The sequence below is a fragment of the Macaca fascicularis genome, chromosome X (genome assembly GCF_037993035.2).
Source record: "Macaca fascicularis isolate 582-1 chromosome X, T2T-MFA8v1.1".
Classification (NCBI taxonomy): domain Eukaryota; kingdom Metazoa; phylum Chordata; class Mammalia; order Primates; family Cercopithecidae; genus Macaca; species Macaca fascicularis.
Window position 1 is genome coordinate 16,416,039 of NC_088395.1, and position 22,332 is coordinate 16,438,370.

Here is a 22,332-nt window from a genome sequence, read left to right on the forward strand (position 1 = left end):
GGCTAACACGGTGAAACCCCATCTCTACTAAAAAATACAAAAAACTAGCCGGGCGAGGTGGCGGGCGCCTGTAGTCCCAGCTACTCAGGAGGCTGAGGCAGGAGAATGGCGTAAACCCGGGAGGTGGAGCTTGCAGTGAGCTGAGATCCGGCCACTGCACCCCAGCCTGGGCGACAGAGCAAGACTCCGTCTCAAAAAAAAAAAAAAAAAAAAAAAAATGCTAGAAGAAAACACAGGGGTAGGCTGGGCGCAGTGGCTCACGCCTGTAATCCCAGCAGTTTGGGAGGCCGAGGTGGGCGGATCACAAGGTCAGGAGATCGAGACCACGGTGAAACCCCGTCTCTACTAAAAATACAAAAAATTAGCCGGGCGCGGTGGCGGGCGCCTGTAGTCCCAGCTACTCAGGAGGCTGAGGCAGGAGAACGGCGTGAACCCGGGAGGCGGAGCTTGCAGTGAGCCGAGATCGCGCCACTGCCTGGGCGAAAGCGCGAGACTCCGTCTCAAAAAAAAAAAAAAAAGAAAAAGAAAACACAGGGGTTATTATTTATATAATCTTTCCAAAAGGAAAGATGTTAGACGTAAAGGCAGAAGCCACAAAATTAAAATATTTGACTACATACATTTTTAAAAAACATAAAAAGGACTAAACTCTTTATGTTTTTGTTTTTGTTGTTTTTGAGACGGAGTCTCTGTCGCCCAGGCTGGAGCGCAGTGGCGCGATTTCCACTCACTGCAAGCTCCGCCGCCTCCCGGTTCATGCCATTCTCCTGCCTCAGCCTCCCGAGAAGCTGGGACTACAGGCGCCCACCACCACGCCTGGCCAATTTTTTTGTATTTTTAGTAGAGACGGGGTTTCACTGTGTTTGCCAGGATGGTCTCGATTTCCTGACCTCGTGATCCGCCCACCTCGGCCTCCCAGAGTGCTGGGATTACAGGCATGAGCCACCGCGCCTGGCCTAGGACTAAACTCTTTAGGCAGAACAAAAACTACCATTAACAATTTAGAAGGGGCCGGGCGCAGTGGCTCACGCCTGTAATCCCAGCACTTTGGAAGGCCGAGGCGGGCGGATCACAAGGTCAGGAGATCGAGACCATGGTGAAACCCCGTCTCTACTAAAAATAGAAAAAATTAGCCGGGCGCAGTGGCGGGCGCCTGTAGTCCCAGCTACTCGGGAGGCTGAGGCCGGAGAATGGCGTGAACCCGGGAGGCGGAGCTTGTAGTGAGCCGAGATTGCGCCACTGCACTCCAGCCTGGGCGACAGAGCGAGACTCCGTCTCAAAAAAAAGAAAAAAACAATTTAGAAGGAAAGCAAAATCACTTTGAAAAATATTTGCAGCCTGGCCGGGCGCGGTGGCTCACGCCTGTAATCCCAGCAGTTTGGGAGGCCAAGGCGGGCGGATCACAAGGTCAGGAGATCGAGACCATCCTGGCTAACACTGTGAAACCCCGTCTCTACTAAAAATGCAAAAAATTAGCCGGGCGAGGTGGCGGGCGCCTGTAGTCCCAGCTACTCGGGAGGCTGAGGCAGGAGAATGGCGTGAACCCGGGAGGCGGAGCTTGCAGTGAGCCGAGATGGCGCCACTGCACTCCAGCCTGGGCGACTAAGCCAGACTCTGTCTCAAAAAAAAAAAAAGAAAAAAAAAAAGAAAAATATTTGCAGCCTAACAAAGGATTAATGACCTTTATACATAAAGAGCTTACCAATCAGTAAGGAAAATAATACAATACCAAAATAAAGAAAAGATGTGAACAAGCTATTCATAAAACAAACAGCCAATAAACATATAAAAATTAATATATATTAATCAAAGAATCAACAAAAGAAAATCTTTTCACTTATCAAAATGAAAAAAATTTCTAAAATAATACACAGTGTCATCACGATTTGGAAAGCTGACACATTACTACTGTAGGTGTGATTAAATCATTTTCATGAAGAGGAGAAAATTATGTTTAAGAGAAAAAAACTGATTCTTCACATTTAAAATTTCTATAATGGTATTAACTTTTGTAAGAAACCCTAAGATATTAATAACTACGCATCTTGATTTATTGCTAAAAGCAGTAAGCTGGTTACCTGGAAGACAGTTTGCAACCCTGTTGCAAGTAGGCATTCAGGTTCCCTGTTGCTGCAAGTAACAGCCCCAGGTACGGAGGGGAAGGCTTCATCGGCCTAGAAGAAAACTCAGGATGGAACTGGACACCAACAAAATAAGGATGATCTGAAATGAGAACAATCACGATGCCATTAAAGCAGACAAACAGGAGAACTGCTTTAAAGATCTTCTTATCTTTGGGTTTTTTTTTTTTTTTTTTTTTTTTGGGGGGAGGGGGGACGGAGTCTCGCTCTGTCACCCAGACTGGAGTGCAGAGGCGCAATCTCGGCTCACTGCAAGCTCCGCCTCCTGGGTTCACGCCATTCTCCTGCCACAGCCTCCCGAGTAGCTGGGACTACTGGCGCCCGCCAGCACACCCGGCTAATTTTTTGTATTTTTAGTAGAGACGGGGTTTCACCGTGTTAGCCAGGGTGGTCTCGATATTCTGACCTCGTGATCCTCCCGCCTCGGCCTCCCAAAGTGCTGGGATTACAGGCGTGAGCCACTGCGCCCGGCCTAGATCTTCTTATCTTTGAATATGAAAGTTCATTAAATGGCAAGATGATTCTTTAACCTGTTATCATTATAGTCAGTTACTTTCACTATCCATCCATTCCTGCGTGGAATTTGAAATTGTAAAACACATCTTGGAAATTTTACGTGTGGAAGGTGTCAGAGTGAGCAAAGTCGAGCAAAAATTTTTGAACGGCAAGAAGAATTCCGCTTTCCTCAAATCTGCCTGCTTTTTGAAGGCACTTTGTAGATTTATGTTGGTTCGATTTCCCTTGGACTTTGGGCTAACCGGGGGTCTTTCTTTTAGGTGGCTTCAGGCCATTTCCTGCAAGGTCTTCTCCTTTCCCAGGGTAAGGGTCCCCTGAGATAAACCAGCACAATGTCGACCCACTGGGCTACCCTTGGGAACGCAATGAGGACAATTGCTTTTCTAGTCATAGCTTTATGTTGGGTATTACTCATAGCACCATAAAACTGAGCATTTTTTGAACAAAGTGATTCAGAGCAATGATCCATTCATTCAAATATCCTGTCCCTGGCTATGACTCAAGCTAAAGATAATAAAATATAATAAGTTTAAGAGGGGGAAGTAAATATAACTTTAAAACTTTCAATGAAGTGCTTTATCAAATGATCTAAAATCTAGTATGGAATTCAGAATCACAAATTCCCATCACTTACCACCAAAGATCCAAAGCTACTACTACAGTAATAAGGAAATTATGATTGAATGCAAATGTCTGCTTTCCTAAGGTAATCATTTAAAGCCCTGCTAGAATAGCTATTATTAAAAAGTCAAAAAACAACAGATGCTGGCAAGACTGTGGAGAAAAGAAAACATACTGCTGGTGGGAATGTAAGTTATTTCAGCCACTGTGGAAAGCAGTTTGGAGATTTCTCAAAGAACTTAAACCAGAATTACCATTCAATCAGCAATCCCATTACTGGGTATATACCCAAAGGAAAATAAATCATTCTACAAAAAAGACACATGCACTTACATGTTCATGGCAGCAGTATTCATGACAGCAAAGACATGGAATCAACTAGATACCCATCAATGGTGGATTGGATAAAGAAAATGTGGTACATATATACCATGGAATAGTATGCAGCCATAAAAACAAAACCATGTCCTTTGCAGCAACATGGATGCAGCTGGGGGCCATTATTCTAAGTGAATTAACACAGAAACAGAAAACCAAATACTGCATGTTCTCACTTATCAATGGGAGCTAAACATTGGGTACTCATGGACATAAAGATGGGAACAATAGACACTGGGAACTACCAGAAGGGGGAAGGAAAGGGGAGTGCAAGAGTTGAAAAACTATCTGTTGGGTACTTTAGTCAGTACTTGGGTGATGGGATCCATACCCCAAACCTTAGCATCACACAATATACCCATGTAACAAATCTGCACATGGGCCAGGCACAGTAACTCATGCCTGTAATCCTAGCACTCTGGGAGGCCAAGGTGGGCAGACTGCTTGAATCTAGGAGCTCGAGACCAGCCGGGGCAACATGGTGAAACCCTGTCTGTACAAAAAATACAAAAATTAGCTGGATGTGGTGGCATGCACCTGCAGTTCCAGCTACTTGGGAAGCTGAGGTGGGAGGATCACTTCAGCCCAGGAAGTGGAGTTGCCATGAGCCATGATAATGCCACTGCACTCCAGCCTGGGTGACAGGGTGAGATCCAATCTCAAAAAAAAAAAAAAAAAAAAAAAACTGCACATGTACTCCCTGCATCCAAAATGAAAGTTGAAATTATTTAAAAAAAAAAAAAAAAAGGCCGGGCGCGGTGGCTCAAGCCTGTAATCCCAGCACTTTGGGAGGCCGAGACGGGTGGATCACGAGGTCAGGAGATCGAGACCATCCTGGCTAACACGGTGAAACCCCGTCTCTACTAAAAAAATACAAAAAACTAGCCGGGCGAGGTGGCGGGCGCCTGTAGTCCCAGCTACTCGGGAGGCTGAGGCAGGAGAATGGCGTGAACCCGGGAGGCGGAGCTTGCAGTGAGCTGAGATCCGGCCACTGCACTCCAGCCTGGGCGGCAGAGCCAGACTCTGTCTCAAAAAAAAAAAAAAAAAAAAAGCTCTGCTACAGAAAATGGTAGCCACTAGCCATATGTAGCTACTTAAATTCATTACAATTAATTGCATTTGAAATATGTTCAAAGTCACATGTGGCTAGTGGCTACCATATTGGATAGGGTAGACTAGTTCTATCATTGTAGTGAGTTCTATAGGACAGCTCTGATCCCAGAAAACTCCAGTGAGTTCTATAGGACAGCTCTGATCCCAGAAAACTCCAGTGAGTTCTATAGGACAGCTCTGATTCCAGAAAACTCCAGTGTAGAAATCCTCTACATCTAGGAAGAAACCTGCTTGAATTAGAGGAATATGCAGGTAAGAAAGCCTGATAAGGGGAATGCCGCCTTCTCCCAGGAATGTATTCCCTCAAGAAATGCAGAGAAATCATCCACACTTAGAGAAGAAATTAAGCAATGTAGATTTAAATTTAAGAGACAATAAATCTTACTGCATAACATCTAGGGACATCTTTGGGAAAAAAAGCAGACACTAACTGTGCTTTTGTTTCACTACAGACAGATGCTAAGCAACGTAATCATGTAATAGCCAGGGACAGAATATGTGAATGAATGGATCATTGCTCTGAATCACTTTATCCAAAAAAATCCTCTATGCCAATATGAGGAGAAAGTAAAAAGTTTTTGTTTTGATGATGTTCTATCAGTTAGATACAATTATCTTTAAAATAATGCCGTGGATTGCTTTAAACCAAATTCTGACATTATATAATATTAATCCCAAGTTTTGTTGTTCTTCTCGGAACCCTTCAGGAACAGTGGAGATTCGTGGATATGTTTCCAAGGGTATCTAAGATCAACATCTTCTGGGGAATTTTCCTTAATAACTGCTTGCAGTCAGCTTTTAAAAACTGCAAGGTTTTACAGCAACTCTCATTTCCTTTTCAATCCACATGAAATTTGAAAGCCCCAAGGGGAATCTAAATCCTTATGATGAAAGAACCTTCTAAGTATTTGATGACAATAATGAGAACCAGGAGAATTAAAAGTGAATAAGTACTTAAACAAAGTAAACAAATGGTAATTTGCTTAAGAAATTTTCTGCCTTCTCACATGCTAGGAAGATTTAAGAGGCTTCAATACCAACAGCGATCCACACTTTAATTCTAAATGATGGGCATTTCCATCAGAAAGACTCCTGGAAATGCGTACTTACTATTCTAATTCAAAACTCTAGGCATGAATTGATCACCTTGGGTAGAATGTGAAAACAAGAGAAACAATCAAATCCCACAGCAGTGGTGGCAGAAGGAGGTAACCACCTGGGTTTGCACTTGCCGCAAAGGACTAGCTGGATGGCCCTGGGCATGTCATTTAACCTCTTTGCACTCCGGTCTTCTCTGTAAAGTGGGAATAGCATCATCTGCTCTGTTAGTTACATAAGGTATGCAAAGTCCCTAGCAAGAGGTCTAGTGACAAGCATCCAGTAAGTGCACACTAAATGTCCATTGCTTTCCTTCTTTCAAGTCTAGGTAAAATGCTGCTCTGTTCAAAGGAGCCTTCTTAGACTTCAATTCTCCCCTCTGCTCAGGACTCTGGAAGTACTTGAACAGATTAGAGACAAAAAGGAAAAGAGACAGAGAAAAGGCATTTGAAATGGAGGATAGTGACACGAGCTAAGATGGACAAAGAAGAGGGAGGTTAGAAGATGCAGAGGTAATCCGGTTTATCTGGAGCCTCAAGCATATAGCCTGGAAATGCAGGTTCTGGAATATCACGGTACCGTTTTTACAGTATCCTGCACACACTTAGTACTCAATATATGAGAGTGGTTTATCCAACAAATTAGTGTCACACACTGCAGAGTTCTGTTCTTGTTAGGAGGCAATGGAGAAGGGATGGCTTGGAAGCAGGAAGGAGATTGAGCTGGAGTTGGCATGCACTGGGACTAGTGTTCTAGGTACCGCAGTGCAATTCCAAACACCAGCTTTCTTTCCAGAGGCAGAATCTGCAGGACTTGACAACTCACTGCTAGTTGGGATCTGAAGGGGAAGAAGAGCTAATATGTGAAATTTCTAGCCTGACAGTGTAGGAGAATTGTTCTCCACCAAATGTGCCCCCCAGGGACTTACTTTTTTTTTTTTTTTTTTTTTTGAGATAGGGTCTTGCTCTGTCACCCAGGCTGTAGTGCAGTGGCATGATCATGGCTCACTGCAGCCTCAACTTCCCAAAGCAAGAAGGTCACTCTGATGTTTCCCCAGCCTTTCCGTGTGAAAGCTGGCTATAAAAAAATTATCTGACCTACCTTTCCTGAAAGTAGGTCATAAGACCCTCATTCCAGATGAGTCCTGCTCTAGACCTGGGGGAATGGGATGCTACACAGAAAGGCCAAGAAGAATCTGAGTGGACAGGCCTTTCTGGGTTTCTCCGTCAGTCTATTACCATTAGAGTATGCCCTTTTGCCCAATCACATTGCTACATGGTTGTCCACTGTTCATCGAACCTAAGCATAAGTTTTCCCCAAGTCTTTGGGTCTTCATTCCTGAAGACTAAAGTGCCACATAAAACTTCGATTAAATAAATTTGTTATGCTTTTCTCTTGTCAACCTGTCTTGTTACAGGGTTGTTGGTCATGACCCTTATGATGGGTAAGAAGATCACAGATAACACCTTTCTACCCCTAACCTGTGTTCCAATAAAACTTTATTTATGGACACAAATTTGAATGGCATACAATTTTCACGTGTCACAGACGGTATTTTTAAAAATTTTTTTAACCATTAAAAAATGTAAAAATCATTCTCATCTCATAAGGTAGCTGTAAACAGCAGGCTAGACGTGGTGCACAGGCAGTCGTTTGCCAACCCCGGGCTAGAACATCAAGACAAAGAGCTGAGACCAGTTGTGACCATGAGCTTACCACGTCCTTTCAAAGCTGACTGCGAATAACACTGCCTTCTGTCTCATCAATAGTAAGTGTGTAGTTTGTGCCTATGTGCTCACGGGTGTTCCAGCCCGGTTACTAACAACAACTTCAGTGTTCTTCCTCAATTCTGATGCCTTTATTTCTGTTCTGTTTGCTCTTAAAAAGAACTCTGGGGATAGTGATTAGTGTTCAGAAGTTAAATGACTGACCCGTGCTTGACCACCCAGCACAGTGGAGAAAGGCAGGACAGAAGCCAGGTCCCTCATGCAACAGACATCAACATCAGTCACCAACAATGGGGTGGCACTTGGCTATTCTTTCTCAAAAGAGGAGAGCAGGCAGGGTGCCACTCAACAGTGCCACTCTGCCTTTCCCAGAGCACCTAACCTAGAGGCTGGCACAAAGAAGTAGCCTCAGAAAGAGAGGAGGTGCTAAGGAAGCATACTACTTGTAGAACTGGTAGACTTGGAATAATATATCATTTTATGGTGGAGTCAGACTAATAGGCCCCAAAATGGTCAGGATTATAAGCAGTCTGTCTTTCTGAGACGAAGAGCTATCTCGGCTCACTGCAACCTCCACATCCTGGGTTCAAGCGACTCTCCTGCCTCAGCCTCCTGAGTAGCTGGGATTACAGGTGGACGCCACCACGCCTGGCTAATTTTTGTATTTTTAGTAGAGATGGGGTTTCACCATGTTGGCCAGCATGGTCTCAAACTCTTGACCTCAGGTGATTCGCCAACCTCAGCCTCCCAAAGTGCTGGGATTACAGACGTGAGCCACCATGCCCAGCCAGCAGTCTGTTTTTTCATGTACTTTGTAGTTACATATTTGTTTCAAAGGAGAAAAGAAAAGAAAGAATGCAAAAAAACTGCGTCTCACATTAGTCTGTGATCCACAAAAAGGCCAGTTATCAGGAAGCTTTTCAAAAATGAAGAGCCCACTTACTTGCCAGTTCAATGATTTCCATCCTGTCTCCATCAACATCCTGACCTACAAAACTTAAGTCATTCTGCTCAAATTGGTTGATCAGCTTAGGGTTTACCTGCAAAACGAGAAATTAAGTGTTTATGGGCCACAGTGCAATACCAGCTGCCATACCAGGTCCTTCATCAATTGGGTGGGTTTTCCGTTTCAGTGATCCTCTACTAGTTAATGTCTATATTCAATGTTCAAAGCCAATTTTAAACTCATGATGAACCTGAGATATAAAATGTAACCGCAACACCTAAATCTGGGAAGCCCACCTTCTATTACCCAAAGGTGAGATTCAAAAAGTAGGCCTGTGACCCAGATACTCTGACTTGGAACCTTGAGACTGGTTATTTATAGCCATTTCCATGTTTGCTTCTTCCCTAGAGTTATGTGTACTTACCTATCTCTCTCCGAATCACAAATTTGCTTGAGGATTAAAACTATCTTATTTCCCTTGTGACTAACCCCAATGCTTTCTTTACACACAGTTACATAAAAGTTCTAAAGAGAAGCTTGGAGCAAGTTTTCTACTAAAATATCATAATAGACGGCAACTTGATGACCTGGCTTGTGGTCCTTTCTGGCCCCCATCTCACCTTAGCCCTTTTCCAAACTTAAGGACTCCTTTTCAGCCTCCCTTCAGTGAAAGTGCTTCCCTGTCTAAAATTATGGTGGGGTCTCACCTATTCTTTGCAATATTAACCTCAGAGCTTTTATTCTACATTTTAAAATTGTACCAGTTCTCGTAATTTGTAATTATTTTTCCTTCCTTAACAGTTTTAAGACATAATTCACATACCATACAATTCACCCATTTAAAATACACAAATGATTTTTCATATATTCAGAGGTATGCAACCATTACCACAATCAATTGAAAAACAAACCCTGTACCCTTTAACCTCATCCCCCAACCCCCTCATCACCCTGACCTGATCCCCTGGCAATCACTAATCTACATCCCACATCTATAGATTTGCCTATTCTGGTTATTTTATATTAATAGAATCACGCAATATGTGGGCTTTTTTTTTTTTTTTTTTTCTCTAGGGTACATGTGCACAATGTGCAGGTTTGTTACATACGTATACATGTGCCATGTCGGTGCACTGCACCCATTAACTCGTTATTTACATTAGGTATGTCTCCTAATGCTATCCCTCCCCCCTCCCTGTACCCCACAACAGGCCCCAGTGTGTGATGTTCCCCTTCCTGTGTCCAAGTGTTCTCATTGTTCAATTCCCACCTATGAGTGAGAACATGCGGTGTTTGGTTTTCTGTTCTTGTGAGAGTTTGCTGAGAATGATGGTTTGCAGCTGCATCCATAACCCTACAAAGGACACGAACTCATCCTTTTTGATGGCTGCATAGTATTCCCTGGTGTATATGTGCCACATTTTATTAATCTAGTCTGTCATTGATGGACATTTGGGTTGGCTCCAAGTCTTTGCTATTGTGAATAGTGCCGCAATAAACATACGTGTGCATGTGTCTTTATAGCAGCATGATTTATAATCCTTTGGGTATATACCCAGTAATGGGATGACTCGGTCAAATGGTATTTCTAGTTCTAGATCCTTAAGGAATCGCCACACTGTCTTCCACAATGGTTGAACTAGTTTACAGTCCCACCAACAGTGCAAAAGTGTTCCTATTTCTCCACATCCTCTCTAGCACCTGTTGTTTCCTGACTTTTTAATGATCGCCATTCTAGCTGGTGTGAGATGGTATCTCATTGTGGTTTTGATTTGTATTTCTCTGATGGTTAGTGATGATGAGCATTTTTTCATGTGTCTGTTGGCTGCATAAATGTCTTCTTTTGAGAAGTGTCTGTTCATATCCTTTGCCCACTTTTTGATGGGGTTGTTTTTTTCTTGTAAATTTGTTTGCGTTCTTTGTGGGTTCTGGATATTAGCCCTTTGTCAGATGAGTAGATTGCAAAAATTTTCTCCCATTCTGTAGGTTGCCTGTTCACTCTGATGGTAGTTTCTTTTGCTGTGCAGAAGCTCTTTAGTTTAATTAGATCCCATTTGTCAATTTTGGCTTTTGTTGCCATTGCTTTTGGTGTTTTAGACAAGAAGTCCTTGCCCATGCCTATGTCCTGAATGGTATTGCCTAGGTTTTCTTCTAGGGTTTTTATGGTTTTAGGTCTAACATTTAAGTCTCTAATCCATCTTGAATTAATTTTCGTATAAGGAGTAAGGAAGGGATCCAGTGTCAGCTTTCTACTTATGGCTAGCCAGTTTTCCTAGCACCATTTATTAAATAGGGAATGCTTTCCCCATTTCTTGTTTCTCTCAGGTTTGTCAAAGATCAGATGATTGTAGATGTGTGGTATTATTTCTGAGGGCTCTGTTCTGTTCCAATGGTCTATATCTCTGTTTTGGTACCAGTACCATGCTGTTCTGGTTACTGTAACTATACCGTAGTATAGTTTCAAGTCAGGTAGCATGATGCCTCCAGCTTTGTTCTTTTGGCTTAGGATTGTCTTGGCAATGTGGGCTCTTTTTTGGTTCCATATGAACTTTAAAGTAGTTTTTTCCAATTTTGTGAAGAAAGTCATTGGTAGCTTAATGGGGATGGCAATGAATCTATATATTACCTTTTTCACATATGTAGGCTTTTGTGTCTGGCTTCTTTCACTCAGCATGATGTTTTCAAGGTTTATCTATGTTGTAGCATAAATCAGTACTTGATTTCCTTCTATGGCTGAATAATACTCCATTGAATGAATACACCACATTTTGCTTATCTATTCACCAGTTGGCAGACATTTGAGTTGTTTCTGCCTTTTGGCTATTATGAATATTGCTGCTATGATCATTCAGATACAGGTTTTTGTGTGGACATACATTTTCATTTCTCTTGGGTATATATCTAGGAGTGGAACTGCTGGGTCATATGGTAATTCTTATATCTAACCTTTTGAGAAACTTCCAGATGGTTTTCCAAAGGGGCTGAAATATATTCCATTCCAACCAGCAATGCATGAAGGTTCCAGTTACCCCACATCCTCTCCACTACTTGTTATTATTGTCTGTGTTTGATTATAGTCAGCTTAGTGAGTGTGAAGTGGTGTCTTTTTGTGGTTTCAATAAGCGTTTCCCTGATCACTAATGATTGTTGGTCTTCTTTTCATGTGCTTATTGGTCATTTGTATATTTTCTTTGAAGAAATATCTATTCATATCATTTGCAACTATTCATTATTGAGTTGTATGAGCTCTTCATATATTTTAGATACAAGTCCCTTATCCAATACATGATTTAATCTGTAATTACTATGTTATCTATTTTTTGTCCTCCCCTAACAAGAGGGAGACCATGTCTGTCTTTCCCCTTTCTATCTCCAATGCATACCAGATGCAAAATAGGTGTGAATGAATGAATGGCTATGCTATTGTGTACATAGCAGTTCTTGCACCTTCTCATTGCCACTTAGGCAAAGCAGCTCAATAATTTTTATCCCACCAGTTGGGCCCGTTCCCAATGGAAATAAGACCAAAAATGGCCTACACATACCAAATTATGTTCCTTGGTCATAGTGACACTGTTCATTGCCTAATCAGCATTGATTCCCACAAGTCCTCCTTCAAAACAGAGCCCTAGGCTTGTCCTGGTATCCACTTCACCCCTATATGAACCAGGAAACTCCATCTGTCCCATTTCAGAAACTGGTTCTAACTGGTCTAAGCCAAACATAATAAACCCAGCCCTCTTGGAAGATGAATATTGCAAGAACCCAGGTTTAAGCCACTGATGTTCAGCATTGCCCTGAAAATGGCTACTAGTTCACAGGTGGGCAGGTAATCTAAGTCGATTTCCCTGTCTGGAGAGATGCCTGTTGTCCCAGATGCTGCTGGCAGCCACCTGGGAACCATGAGGGAGACCAGCTAAAGGACGAAGCAGACACACAGACAAGGGTAGGGCTGAGATAACCACAGAGACAACAGGAGCCCTGGTTGTACCATGCCTGGAGCCTGCCCAGCCTCTGGACTACCTGGTGGCTGAGATAACAAATTTCCTTAATGTTTAGGCTGGTTTGAGTGATAACAAGCAGGGATTCTGTTCTTCACAGTCAAATGCATCATAACTGACACACTCATTAATCCTGGCATAGACGATCTACATTTCGAGAAACCTGTTTCTCATGTGGCAACCTCAACAATTAACTCCTTTTAGTTATGTGACGCTAAGCCTCAAGCTTAATGTAAATTTCCAAAAAGGTTCTCAAACCAATCACCCCCTGATACCCAGGGATGCACCCCCATCCCAAAAGGCACTTGGATCCTTCTCAGAAGATTCAAGTCCTCTTTTCCACAAACCTGGCAAAATAAAGGGTGGGGGCTAAGGATAAGAAATGACGGCCTTATCATGATTTAGAAGATGGCAGTTAGAGTAACAAAGGGCATTGATAGGCCCCGTGTGCAGGTACGTAAAGATTTTACCTTTGGAAAGCCAAAAAGATGAGAGTCTCCACCCCCCACCCCCTCCCCGCCCCTCACCGCCCATCTCCTCTGGAAGTGGGAGACTGTGGGAAATTTGGCTCTCTCTGAGCCCTGTGAATACCACCAGGCTGGACACCTTTTCCAGAGGCTCAGCTTGTAATCACTGGGTTCCTTACACTAAGCATCCATATTCCCCAGTAATTCAGCATGAAAGCCATACCTCGAACCGATGTCTGTGTCTTTCTTCTATAAAAGGAACATCACCATAAAGTTTCCCTGTAAAGATACAAGAGTGAGATTAATATTAGAGTAAGCAGCTTTATAAGCACATCCATGACACTTTGTGGAGGAAGGTGCTTGGATCGCTATCTATCTATCAGAGGACTAAAAACGAACTAATAGACTCCACATAGTCATCTAGATTTTTTTCTTTTCTAGTAGAAGATGGCGATAGCTTCTTTGAAACCCTGAAGCAATTCTCAAGTAAACCATCACCATTGCATAAAAGGAAGCCAGATGCTACACAAGTCCACCATGGAATCCAGCAGATCTGCCCTCCTTATATACACCTGTCTGCGGGACCAAGAGACGGTTATGTCTGCACTATCGCTTCAGTGCAGATTTGTAATGAGGCTCATTTATAAAGGAAGAAAACAAAACTGGGGACAGGGAAGGGACTTGCCCAAAGCCCTGCCCTGCTGGGCAGCAGAGCCTGTTCTTGAGCCCAGGCTTCCTCACACCTGGCCCAATGCTTTCTCCACTCCACCAGCCCCCTCCAGATTTTCACACGGTACTGGCCACATTCAAAATGTACCCCAGCTTAAAAATGTACCTATCCTATGATCCTACAATTGGACTTCTCAGAATTTATCCCAGAAAATAGAAATGAGGACAAAGACTTAACCACAAAGATGTGCACTGCTGAATTATTTAATAGCAAACAATTGGAAGCAAGCTGAGCATCAAGAATAGAAGAACTGGTGGATTAAATGATAGTACATCTATGCCAACAGCTCTTAACCAGGGGCGTGTGGCTGAGAATCATCTGGGGAGCTGCCTAAACATGCCTACGTAGCTGAGGCATTGCAGCTAAGCGCAGCACCCTGGGCATGACCAGTGTGGCGATGGGCACAGCGATCAGCGAGCTGCCTAGTGACTTCATTGTCAGGTGAATAGGAGTCAGATCCATCACGAAAACCTCTCAAGAATGCCCCCATTGGGAAAATCACATACCAGGGCTTGTCGGGGGCGGGGGACTGGGGGAGGGATAGCATTAGGAGAAATACATAATGTAAATGACGAGTTGATGGGTGCAGCAAACAAACATGGCACATGTATACCTATGTAACAAACCTGCACGTTGTGCACATGTACCCTAGAACTTAAAGTATAATAATAATAATAATAATAATAATAATAAAATGAATGCCCCCATTGGAGCATGTGGAGAAGCAGGATGGCCCAGGGACCGAGTGGGTTCCAGCACTGGAGCAGTCTGAGCAGGCCAGAGACTCTTCCTACAGCACCAGCCCTCAAAACGCAGACCCCAGGTACACAGCCAAGGGTTAAGAAGATAACAGTGCTGGAAGTCATGTTCAAACTCCAACAGAATCAGGAGCCATGCTCAGTTCAACAGGCAGGGAATTATCAGACTCTCAAAGACATCATGAGGCTGGAACACGATGTTTCAACCAAGAAAAACCAAAGAAATGCTTTCTTTGTGTCTTGTTTGAGCTTTTGACTTGGATCAAGCAAACACAAAAGGGTTGTATTCTCATACAACTTTGTACGATCAATGATCGCAGCTGAACTTGTATTTGCAATTCTGTCCATATAGACTGAGCTCCCTGGTGATGATATGAATGATAGTGAATATTTAAGGTATGTATTTTAGAAAAAAGAGGACAGTGGGGGCAGGGAGTTCCTCTGAGAGAATGCCAACATACCACTAACAGGGGTCATTCAGGACAGCCTAAACTAAAACAATTGTTTCATAAAAATTAAAAGAAAAATGGGAAATAAAGCACAATAACGTACAGTTAGAAAACACAGAAGCATCAGGAAGGCCAGGCGCGGTGGTTCACACCTGTAATCCCAGCACTTTGGGAGGCTGAGAGGGGGCGGATCACTTAAGGTCAGGAGTTCAAGACCAGCCTGGCCAACATGGTGAAACCCCATCTCTACTAAAAATACAAAAATTAGCCCAGCATGATGGTGTGCACCTGTAATCCCAGCTACTCAGGAGGCTGGGGCACAAGAATCACTTAAACCTGGAAGGTGGAGATTGCAGTAAGCCAAGATGTCGCCACTGTACTCCAACCTGCCAACCTGGGTGACAGAGTGAGACGCTGTCAGAAAGGAAAGAAGGAAGGAAGGAAGGAAGGAAGGAAGGAAGGAAGGAAGGAAGGAAGGAAGGAAGGAAGGAAGGAAGGAAGGAAGGAAGAGTGGCCCGGGTACCCCAGTACCATTGATTCTGATTTGATTACACACCACATTCTTAAGAGCAGTCCTCTGTCACAGGTGGCATGCAATGATCCTAGGAATGGGGGAAAATCTCAACAACAAAGTGACTCAGTCTTCCTTTCTGTCCTAGTCTTTTTGGAGACAAAATAAAATGTTCACTTAAGAAGTAAATGTCAGCAAAGCTTTAGAGAAAGAAAACCAACAGAAGTCTTAGGACCTATAAAGCACTCCCAATGCAGGCAGAAAGACACCAAAAATGTGGATAAAAGGGTTATCAGAAACAAAAACCACCTTTCTCTAATTTGCTACTGGGTAGATACTGCCTCATACAGAATATATTTTTACCCCTTTAATGGTCCTGCCCATGCCTACCCTCATGTGAGTAATCCTAGCAACTGAACCTAATTTTTTCCTTTCTCCTTTTGAGAGCCAAAATATCCCCCCAAAAAAGCTACACAAGTTAAAAGGTGTAAGCAACCCAAATGTTCACTGAGGGATGAATGGATAAACAAAATGTGCATATCCAGTCACACAATGGAATATTATTCTGCATTCGAAAGGAAGAAAATCCTGTCCCATGCTACGATATGGATGAACCTTGAAGACAATATGTTAAGTGAAATAAGCCACTCATCAAAGGACAAATACCGTATAATTCCACTTATAGGAGGCATCGATAAAACGGCAGAGTTCCCTGACCCCCCTTGCAGGACGCGCGACACGGGTGTGGCTCATCTGTTCAGCCACTGTGTGCACTCAAACCCCTCATGGGAAGGGGAGCACACAGATGGGCAGGTGCAGGATCCAGGGTGAACACTTTTGGGCTCCGGCTGCACAGTAGCATCTAGGAGTAGGTGCCTGTGACTACGGAAACTCCAGTGGTCTTGGTACAGTGCTCTTTTGGCTCTGCCGTCCACAGACGGCTTAAGTGTTAGCCAGCCCAGTGCCTTCTTGGTGCCTGGGTTCTTGTCTGGCATTCAGAAAGAATCAGGTCACGCATGGGCTTGAAGGATGATGAATGCGGGGATTTTATTGAGTAGTAGAGGTGGCTGTCAGCAGGATGGATGGGGAGGAGGAAAGGAGATGGAGTGGGAAGATGATCTTCCCCTGGAGTTTGGCTGTCCAGCGGCCGATCTCCTCTCCAATGGTCCCCAGCCGAACTCCTCTCCATTTTCAGATGCTCCTTCTCTTCTCTCCTCTGCCACACCGCTTTTCTGCTTAGGGAGTCTGGGGCTTGGGGTTTATATAGTACAGGATAGGGGGCATGGCAGGCCAAAAGGCAACATTTGGGTGTGAAAACAGGAATGCTTGTTCTTATTTAGGGCCACAGGCTTCCAGGCTTGAGGGTGGGGCCTTTGCCAGAGAATCGCCCTCTTCTACCCAGTATTTCCCCGTCTCCCGTCCGTATCATCTAGAGTAGTCAAACCCAAAGAAACAGAAAACAGAGGCCAGGCATGGTGGCTCATGCCTGTAATCCCAGCGCTTTGGGAGGCCAAGGTGGGCAGATCACTTGAGGTCAGGAGTTCGAGACCAGGCTGGCCAACATGGTGAAATCCCATCTCTACTAAATATACAAAAATTAGCTGGGCGTGGTGGTGGATGCCTGTAATCCCAGCTATTCGGGAGGCTGAGGCAGGAGAATCGCTTGAACCTGGAGGCAGAGGTTGCACTGAGCCAAGATTGTGCCACTGCACTCCAGCCTGGGCAACAAAGCGAGACTCTGTCTCAAAAAAAAAAAAAAAAGAAAGAAAAGAAAGAAAGAAAATAGAATGGTGGTTTCCCAGGGGTCAGGGAAGGGGGAGTTGCTGTTTAATGGGTATAGTTTCCAGTTTTGCAAGATGAGAAGAGTTCTGGAGACTGTACAACAATGTAATGTACTTAACACAATTGAACTGTACACTAGGAAATGGTTAAGATGGTAAATTTTATGTTATGCATATTTTACCACAATTAATTTTTTTAAATAAAAAACAAAAATCATCCAGCCCCACTCTTGTCCACGATGTCCTCTTGCTCTGACTCACCCTTTATTCAAAACTCCCACTCCCACCCTTTGCAACCTGGGTTTTGTTCCTGTGACTTTACAGAACTGCCCTCTAAAATCCAGCAGGTCTGTCTTCAGCTGCCACCCTTCCCCTTCTGTGACCTCTGCTCCCCCAGGCACTTTTTGCCCCATCTACCTGTTCGTCATCCTCAACTGGGGACCCCTGCTCAAGACTGTACCCTCTTTTCTTCTCCCACATTCGCTCCCCGGGAAGCTATCACCCACATAGCTGTCCACTCCCATTCTATACCTTCTGATCCTTACCTTTCCCCAGGTGCCATATCTCCTATTTCCAGGGGGCTAAAGCGATCACCCATAGCATCTAATACGTTGGTACAAAAGTAAAACCACGGCCGGGTGCGGTGGCTCAAGCCTGTAATCCCAGCACTTTGGGAGGCCGAGGCGGGTGGATCACGAGGTCAGGAGATCGAGACTATCCTGGCTAACATGGTGAAACCCCGTCTCTACTAAAAATACAAAAAAAAAAACTAGCCGGGCGTGGTGGCGGGCGCCTGTAGTCTCAGCTACTTGGGAGGCTGAGGCGGGAGAATGGCGTGAACCCGGGAGGCGGAGCTTGCAGTGAGCCGAGATCACGCCACTGCACTCCAGCCTGGGAGACACAGCGAGACTCCGTCTCAAAAAAAAAAAAAAAAAGTAAAACCACTACGTGCTGGGCTTCATTACCTCTTTTCTTGGTAGAACTGCCTTGCTTTTACACAAATGTCTTTTTTGCACCAGTGTCTTAACTTACTTCACTTTTAAGACTAGCCGCATCCATGCCTTCTGCTAATTAGGCATTTTAAGGACCAGAGTTCTCTTGTATGTGCAAGAATTTGCTGATGCTTATCTAATTCAGTGCTTATCTAATTCAAAGATCCTAAGAGGCTTCCCAGGGTGCAGATATTTGTTGTATCACTTGCAGAGTGCTGGCAAACACACAATATTTTAAAAATGTAAATAAGTTGCCAACATTGAAAAGTCAGGAGATTTTACATAAAACTCCCAGATTTCCAGATTCTCTTGAAAATTTAGAAGACTGGCAGCAGCGAATCCACAGTTCTTCATACAACTATCAGCTGTGGAAGTCGCGTCTTTGATGGGGCACATGCTTGCTGATTTGCCACAGTCCCCATCACTCCTTACTGCCTTTCTAACTCTGAGGCTCAGTGTAGCTGTTGCTGATTGTTGAGCTGAAGCTGTGGTATTTCTCACACCTGCCTGTCTGCATTCCCTCCCCGGCCCTACTGGCCTAGATGCTCAGTGCAATACTGACTCAGAGCTTGTGTCTATCCTTAAGCTAAACCCGTGGCTTCAGACTGGCTTTCAGAAGAAGCCTGGGGTAGGCTCTTTGCTTTCTGCACTCCCTGCTCTCCACCCACAAGACACTCCCGAAACCTGCAGAACCTTTTCTCAGGATTCTCAGTGAGGGCAGCACTCAGCTCTGGGAGCTGTTTGGGTTCTTCCGCCCCCTCTTTGATTAAGGTCCAGTCGTTTGGTACAGTGAGGTGGTCAGAGTCAGCTCAATGACTTTCTAACAAGTGACCTGGATGAGTGACTTAACTTTGCTAAGATTCCTTTCTTTTGTGCAAAATGGTGGCTGGGTCCTAGGGGTGATGAGAGGAATGTCTTAATTACTGGTGCTCAGAAAGCAATGAGTCGCGGCCAGCCACAGCTGGCTCCTTCATTTCTCCTTTATGTTCTCCTATATTTCTCCTTTACTTTCTCCTACCTTTCTCCTTTATTTCTTACTTTGGAATTTTAGAATGTCATTTCTCCAATTTTTATAAAATATTTCATTTCTTTTCGTATCTAAACTCTTCCCCCTTCCCTAATTTTATCTTCCTGATCTGCTTTTATCTCAGTTTTCTAGTATAAAACATCTGAGTTGAAAAATGTGTCTTTGCTTTTAACACTATATTATAGCATTGCATTCTTTTTCATCACTTTTGTTGTTGTTGTTTTTGTTTTGTTTTTTAAGACAGAGTCTCACTCTGTCACCCAGGCGGGAATGCAGTGGCGTGATCTCGGCTCACTGCAACCTCCACTTCCTGGGTTCAAGTGATTCTCCTGCCTCAGCCTCTCAAGTAGCTGGGATTACAGGCATGCACCACCACGCCTGGCTAATTTTTGTACTTTTAGTAGAGATGGGGTTTCTCCATGTTGGCCAGGCTGGTCTCAAACTCCTGAGCTCAAGTGATTCACCCACCTCGGCCTCCCAAAGTGCTGGGATTACAGGCGTGAGCCACCACACCCCACATTTCATCACTTTTATTTCATTTGTTTTCCATTTAGTATTCTTATCTCGTTCTTGGCATCTCTTTTCTTAGATCTTACGCATTGACAGGTGGGGAGCTAGCAGCCAAGAAACCCTCCCACTCCCCTAGCGGGGCCTCATTCTTAATGCCAGGTCACTAACTGACGTTTGCCCCGAGCTTTGAGAAGATCACAGGTCCATGCTCTCAAACATCAGCCACACTTAAACAGTGCCTTTTCTGCGCCAGGCACTGTTCTAAGGGCTCCGCATATCATTTATTTAACCCTCACAAGAACCCCATGAGGCCGGCGCTCTTATCTCTGTCTTTCAAATGCAGAAACTGAGGCGTGGTGAGGGTAAGTAGCTCCACACAGCCAGAGACTGAGAGCTGAGGCCCAAGGGGCCTCCGGTGATCAGAGGCTTCAGGCGCTGGGCTCTTAACCACTCCACTAGTTCCCTTCGGTGAAGTGATAAGGACAAGTGCTTGTCTAGAGAGGGGGCAGCAATGCCATCTGTTGTTAGGATGAAAGGTGCTATGTCCCAGACCTATGAACCTCCATATTAACAAACACGCTTTAGCGAATGGTTTCCCCAGTAAAAGGCAAGAAGCAGTAAGAAGACAGCCACCCTGCAGTGTGGACCTGGGCTCTGGGGACAGGCAGGGAGGCTCGCCAAGTGGTATGCAGCTCTCACGAAACCCTGCCACGCTCCTCTGGAATTTGTGTCTCAGCACAATGACAAATTACCATGGCATGGACTCTCAGGGTTCCTAAATCCCTGGCTACCTCTTTTAAATTGTTATGTAAATTACCTCATTAACTCAGTCGAGGATTTTTTTTAACATGGTTTTTCTTTTTTTTTTTTCCCTGCTCTAATGTTTCACGAATGTTCAGTGTTGGTTTTGGTTTTATTTTTCAAATTTCCTAATCTAATCACACCAGGAGCCAGAAGCTGTTTTTCCACATCAGTGCTTCGATAAGAGACAAGAAAGCCAAAGCCATTTTTCTAGCCCCTGAAAACTTCTCCCCATTTCTTTCAGCTCTTTCACATTTTAGATTTAACCACTCTGCATTTGCAATGCCATAAACTGTACCGGGACTCCCAGCACTGGGTCTCAATATCTTTTTAACCGGCCTCGTGCCTCTGTTCTTTCCAAACAAAACCCTTTTGCCCTTACATTAAAGCAGAACTGGTCGTTTTAGTCAAGTTCTTCTTTAATACAAGGAAATGCAGAGAAGGTCCGTGAAAGGAACGAAGCCTTTTCTGAAAGCATTCCATTTCCACTTGCCGGGTCCGGAAGGCTTCACTGGTGTCTTGTATCCCAGAGTCGTGTCATGCTCCTGCCAGCATCAACCTGAGGAGCTCTCCCTGGCCTCCTCTGCCAGCTGTCATCTGCCTGCATCAAACCTCACTGTCCCCATGTCATCTGCTCTGAGGATGAGGGCCAGCTTCACAGAACTCTGGAAATCACCAGGTCCTGGTCTCCAGTTGTATAAACTGCACTGCCCTGGGCTCCTCATTCCTTCAAGTTTGTTGTGTTGCATTCTCTCTTTTTTTTTTCCTTTTTTTTTTTTTTTGAGATGGAGTTTCACTCTTGTTGGCCAGGCTGGAGTGCAATAGCGCAATATTGGCTCACTGCAACCTCTGCCTCCCGGGTTCCAGCGATTCTCTTGCCTCGCTGGGATTACAGGCATGCGCCACCACACTTGGCTAATTTTGTATTTTTAGTAGAGACTGGGTTTCTCCATGTAAGTCAGGCTGGTCTCAAACCCCCGACCTCAGGTGATCCGCCAACCTCGGCCTCCCAAAGTGCTGGGATTACAGGTGTAAGCCAACGCGCCCGGCCCTACGTTGTGTTGCATTCTTAACTGGACCAGATACACCTCCCTATAGGGAGCCCACAGTACAACCCCATGCTCAAGGCCCACCTCTTCCCTCCTCTCTCTCCTGGAGCCTGTGGGCCTTCTCTGCGCCCTTCCACCTCGTGGCATTCCCCTGCTTCTAAGGGCAAGTGCTCCCTAACTGTTTGGGTGCTGGTTTGGAGGGCATAGAGAATCTGGGAGCTTTAAATTAGGTTGATGGCTGGACAAAATGAAGAAGAACATTTCATGCCACGTGAAAATGATATGAAATCAACTTCTGGCACCCATAAATAAAACTCTGTTGGGACACAGCCATGCTCATTCACTCACATATTTGTCTGTAGCTGCTTTCACACCACAATGGCTGCAAAGCCAAAAATATTTACTATCTGGTCCCTTATTGAAAAAGTGTACCAAAGGCCATTGAGGATCTCTTGAGGCCAAGAATTTGAGACCAGCCTGGGCAACAAAGAGATCCCATCTCTACAAAAATTTGAGGCCGGGCGCAGTGGCTCATGCCTGTAATCTCAGCACTTCAGGAGGCTGAGGCGAGTGGATCACCTGAGGTCAGAAGTTCGAGACCAGCCTGACCAATATGGTGAACCCGTCTCTACTAAAAATACAAAAATTAGCCAGGCATGGTGGCAGGCGCCTGTAGTGCCAGCTACTTGGGAGGCTGAGATAGGAGAATTGCTTGA

General features: G+C 44.4%; 1 protein-coding gene across 3 annotated transcripts in view; it reads right to left on the reverse strand.

Moving 5' to 3' along the window:
- Nucleotides 1–22,332, reverse strand: part of CTPS2 (CTP synthase 2) — a 121,274-nt gene that overhangs the window by 18,300 nt on the left and 80,642 nt on the right. For all 3 annotated transcript variants that reach the window (XM_045384400.2, XM_045384401.2, XM_045384402.2), the window contains exons 15-17: nt 13,232–13,287; nt 8,538–8,634; nt 2,079–2,223 (exon numbers count right to left, since the gene is read on the reverse strand). In XM_045384400.2, the coding sequence (XP_045240335.1) occupies nt 2,079–2,223; nt 8,538–8,634; nt 13,232–13,287 (298 nt within the window). The remainder of the gene's footprint in view (nt 1–2,078; nt 2,224–8,537; nt 8,635–13,231; nt 13,288–22,332) is intronic.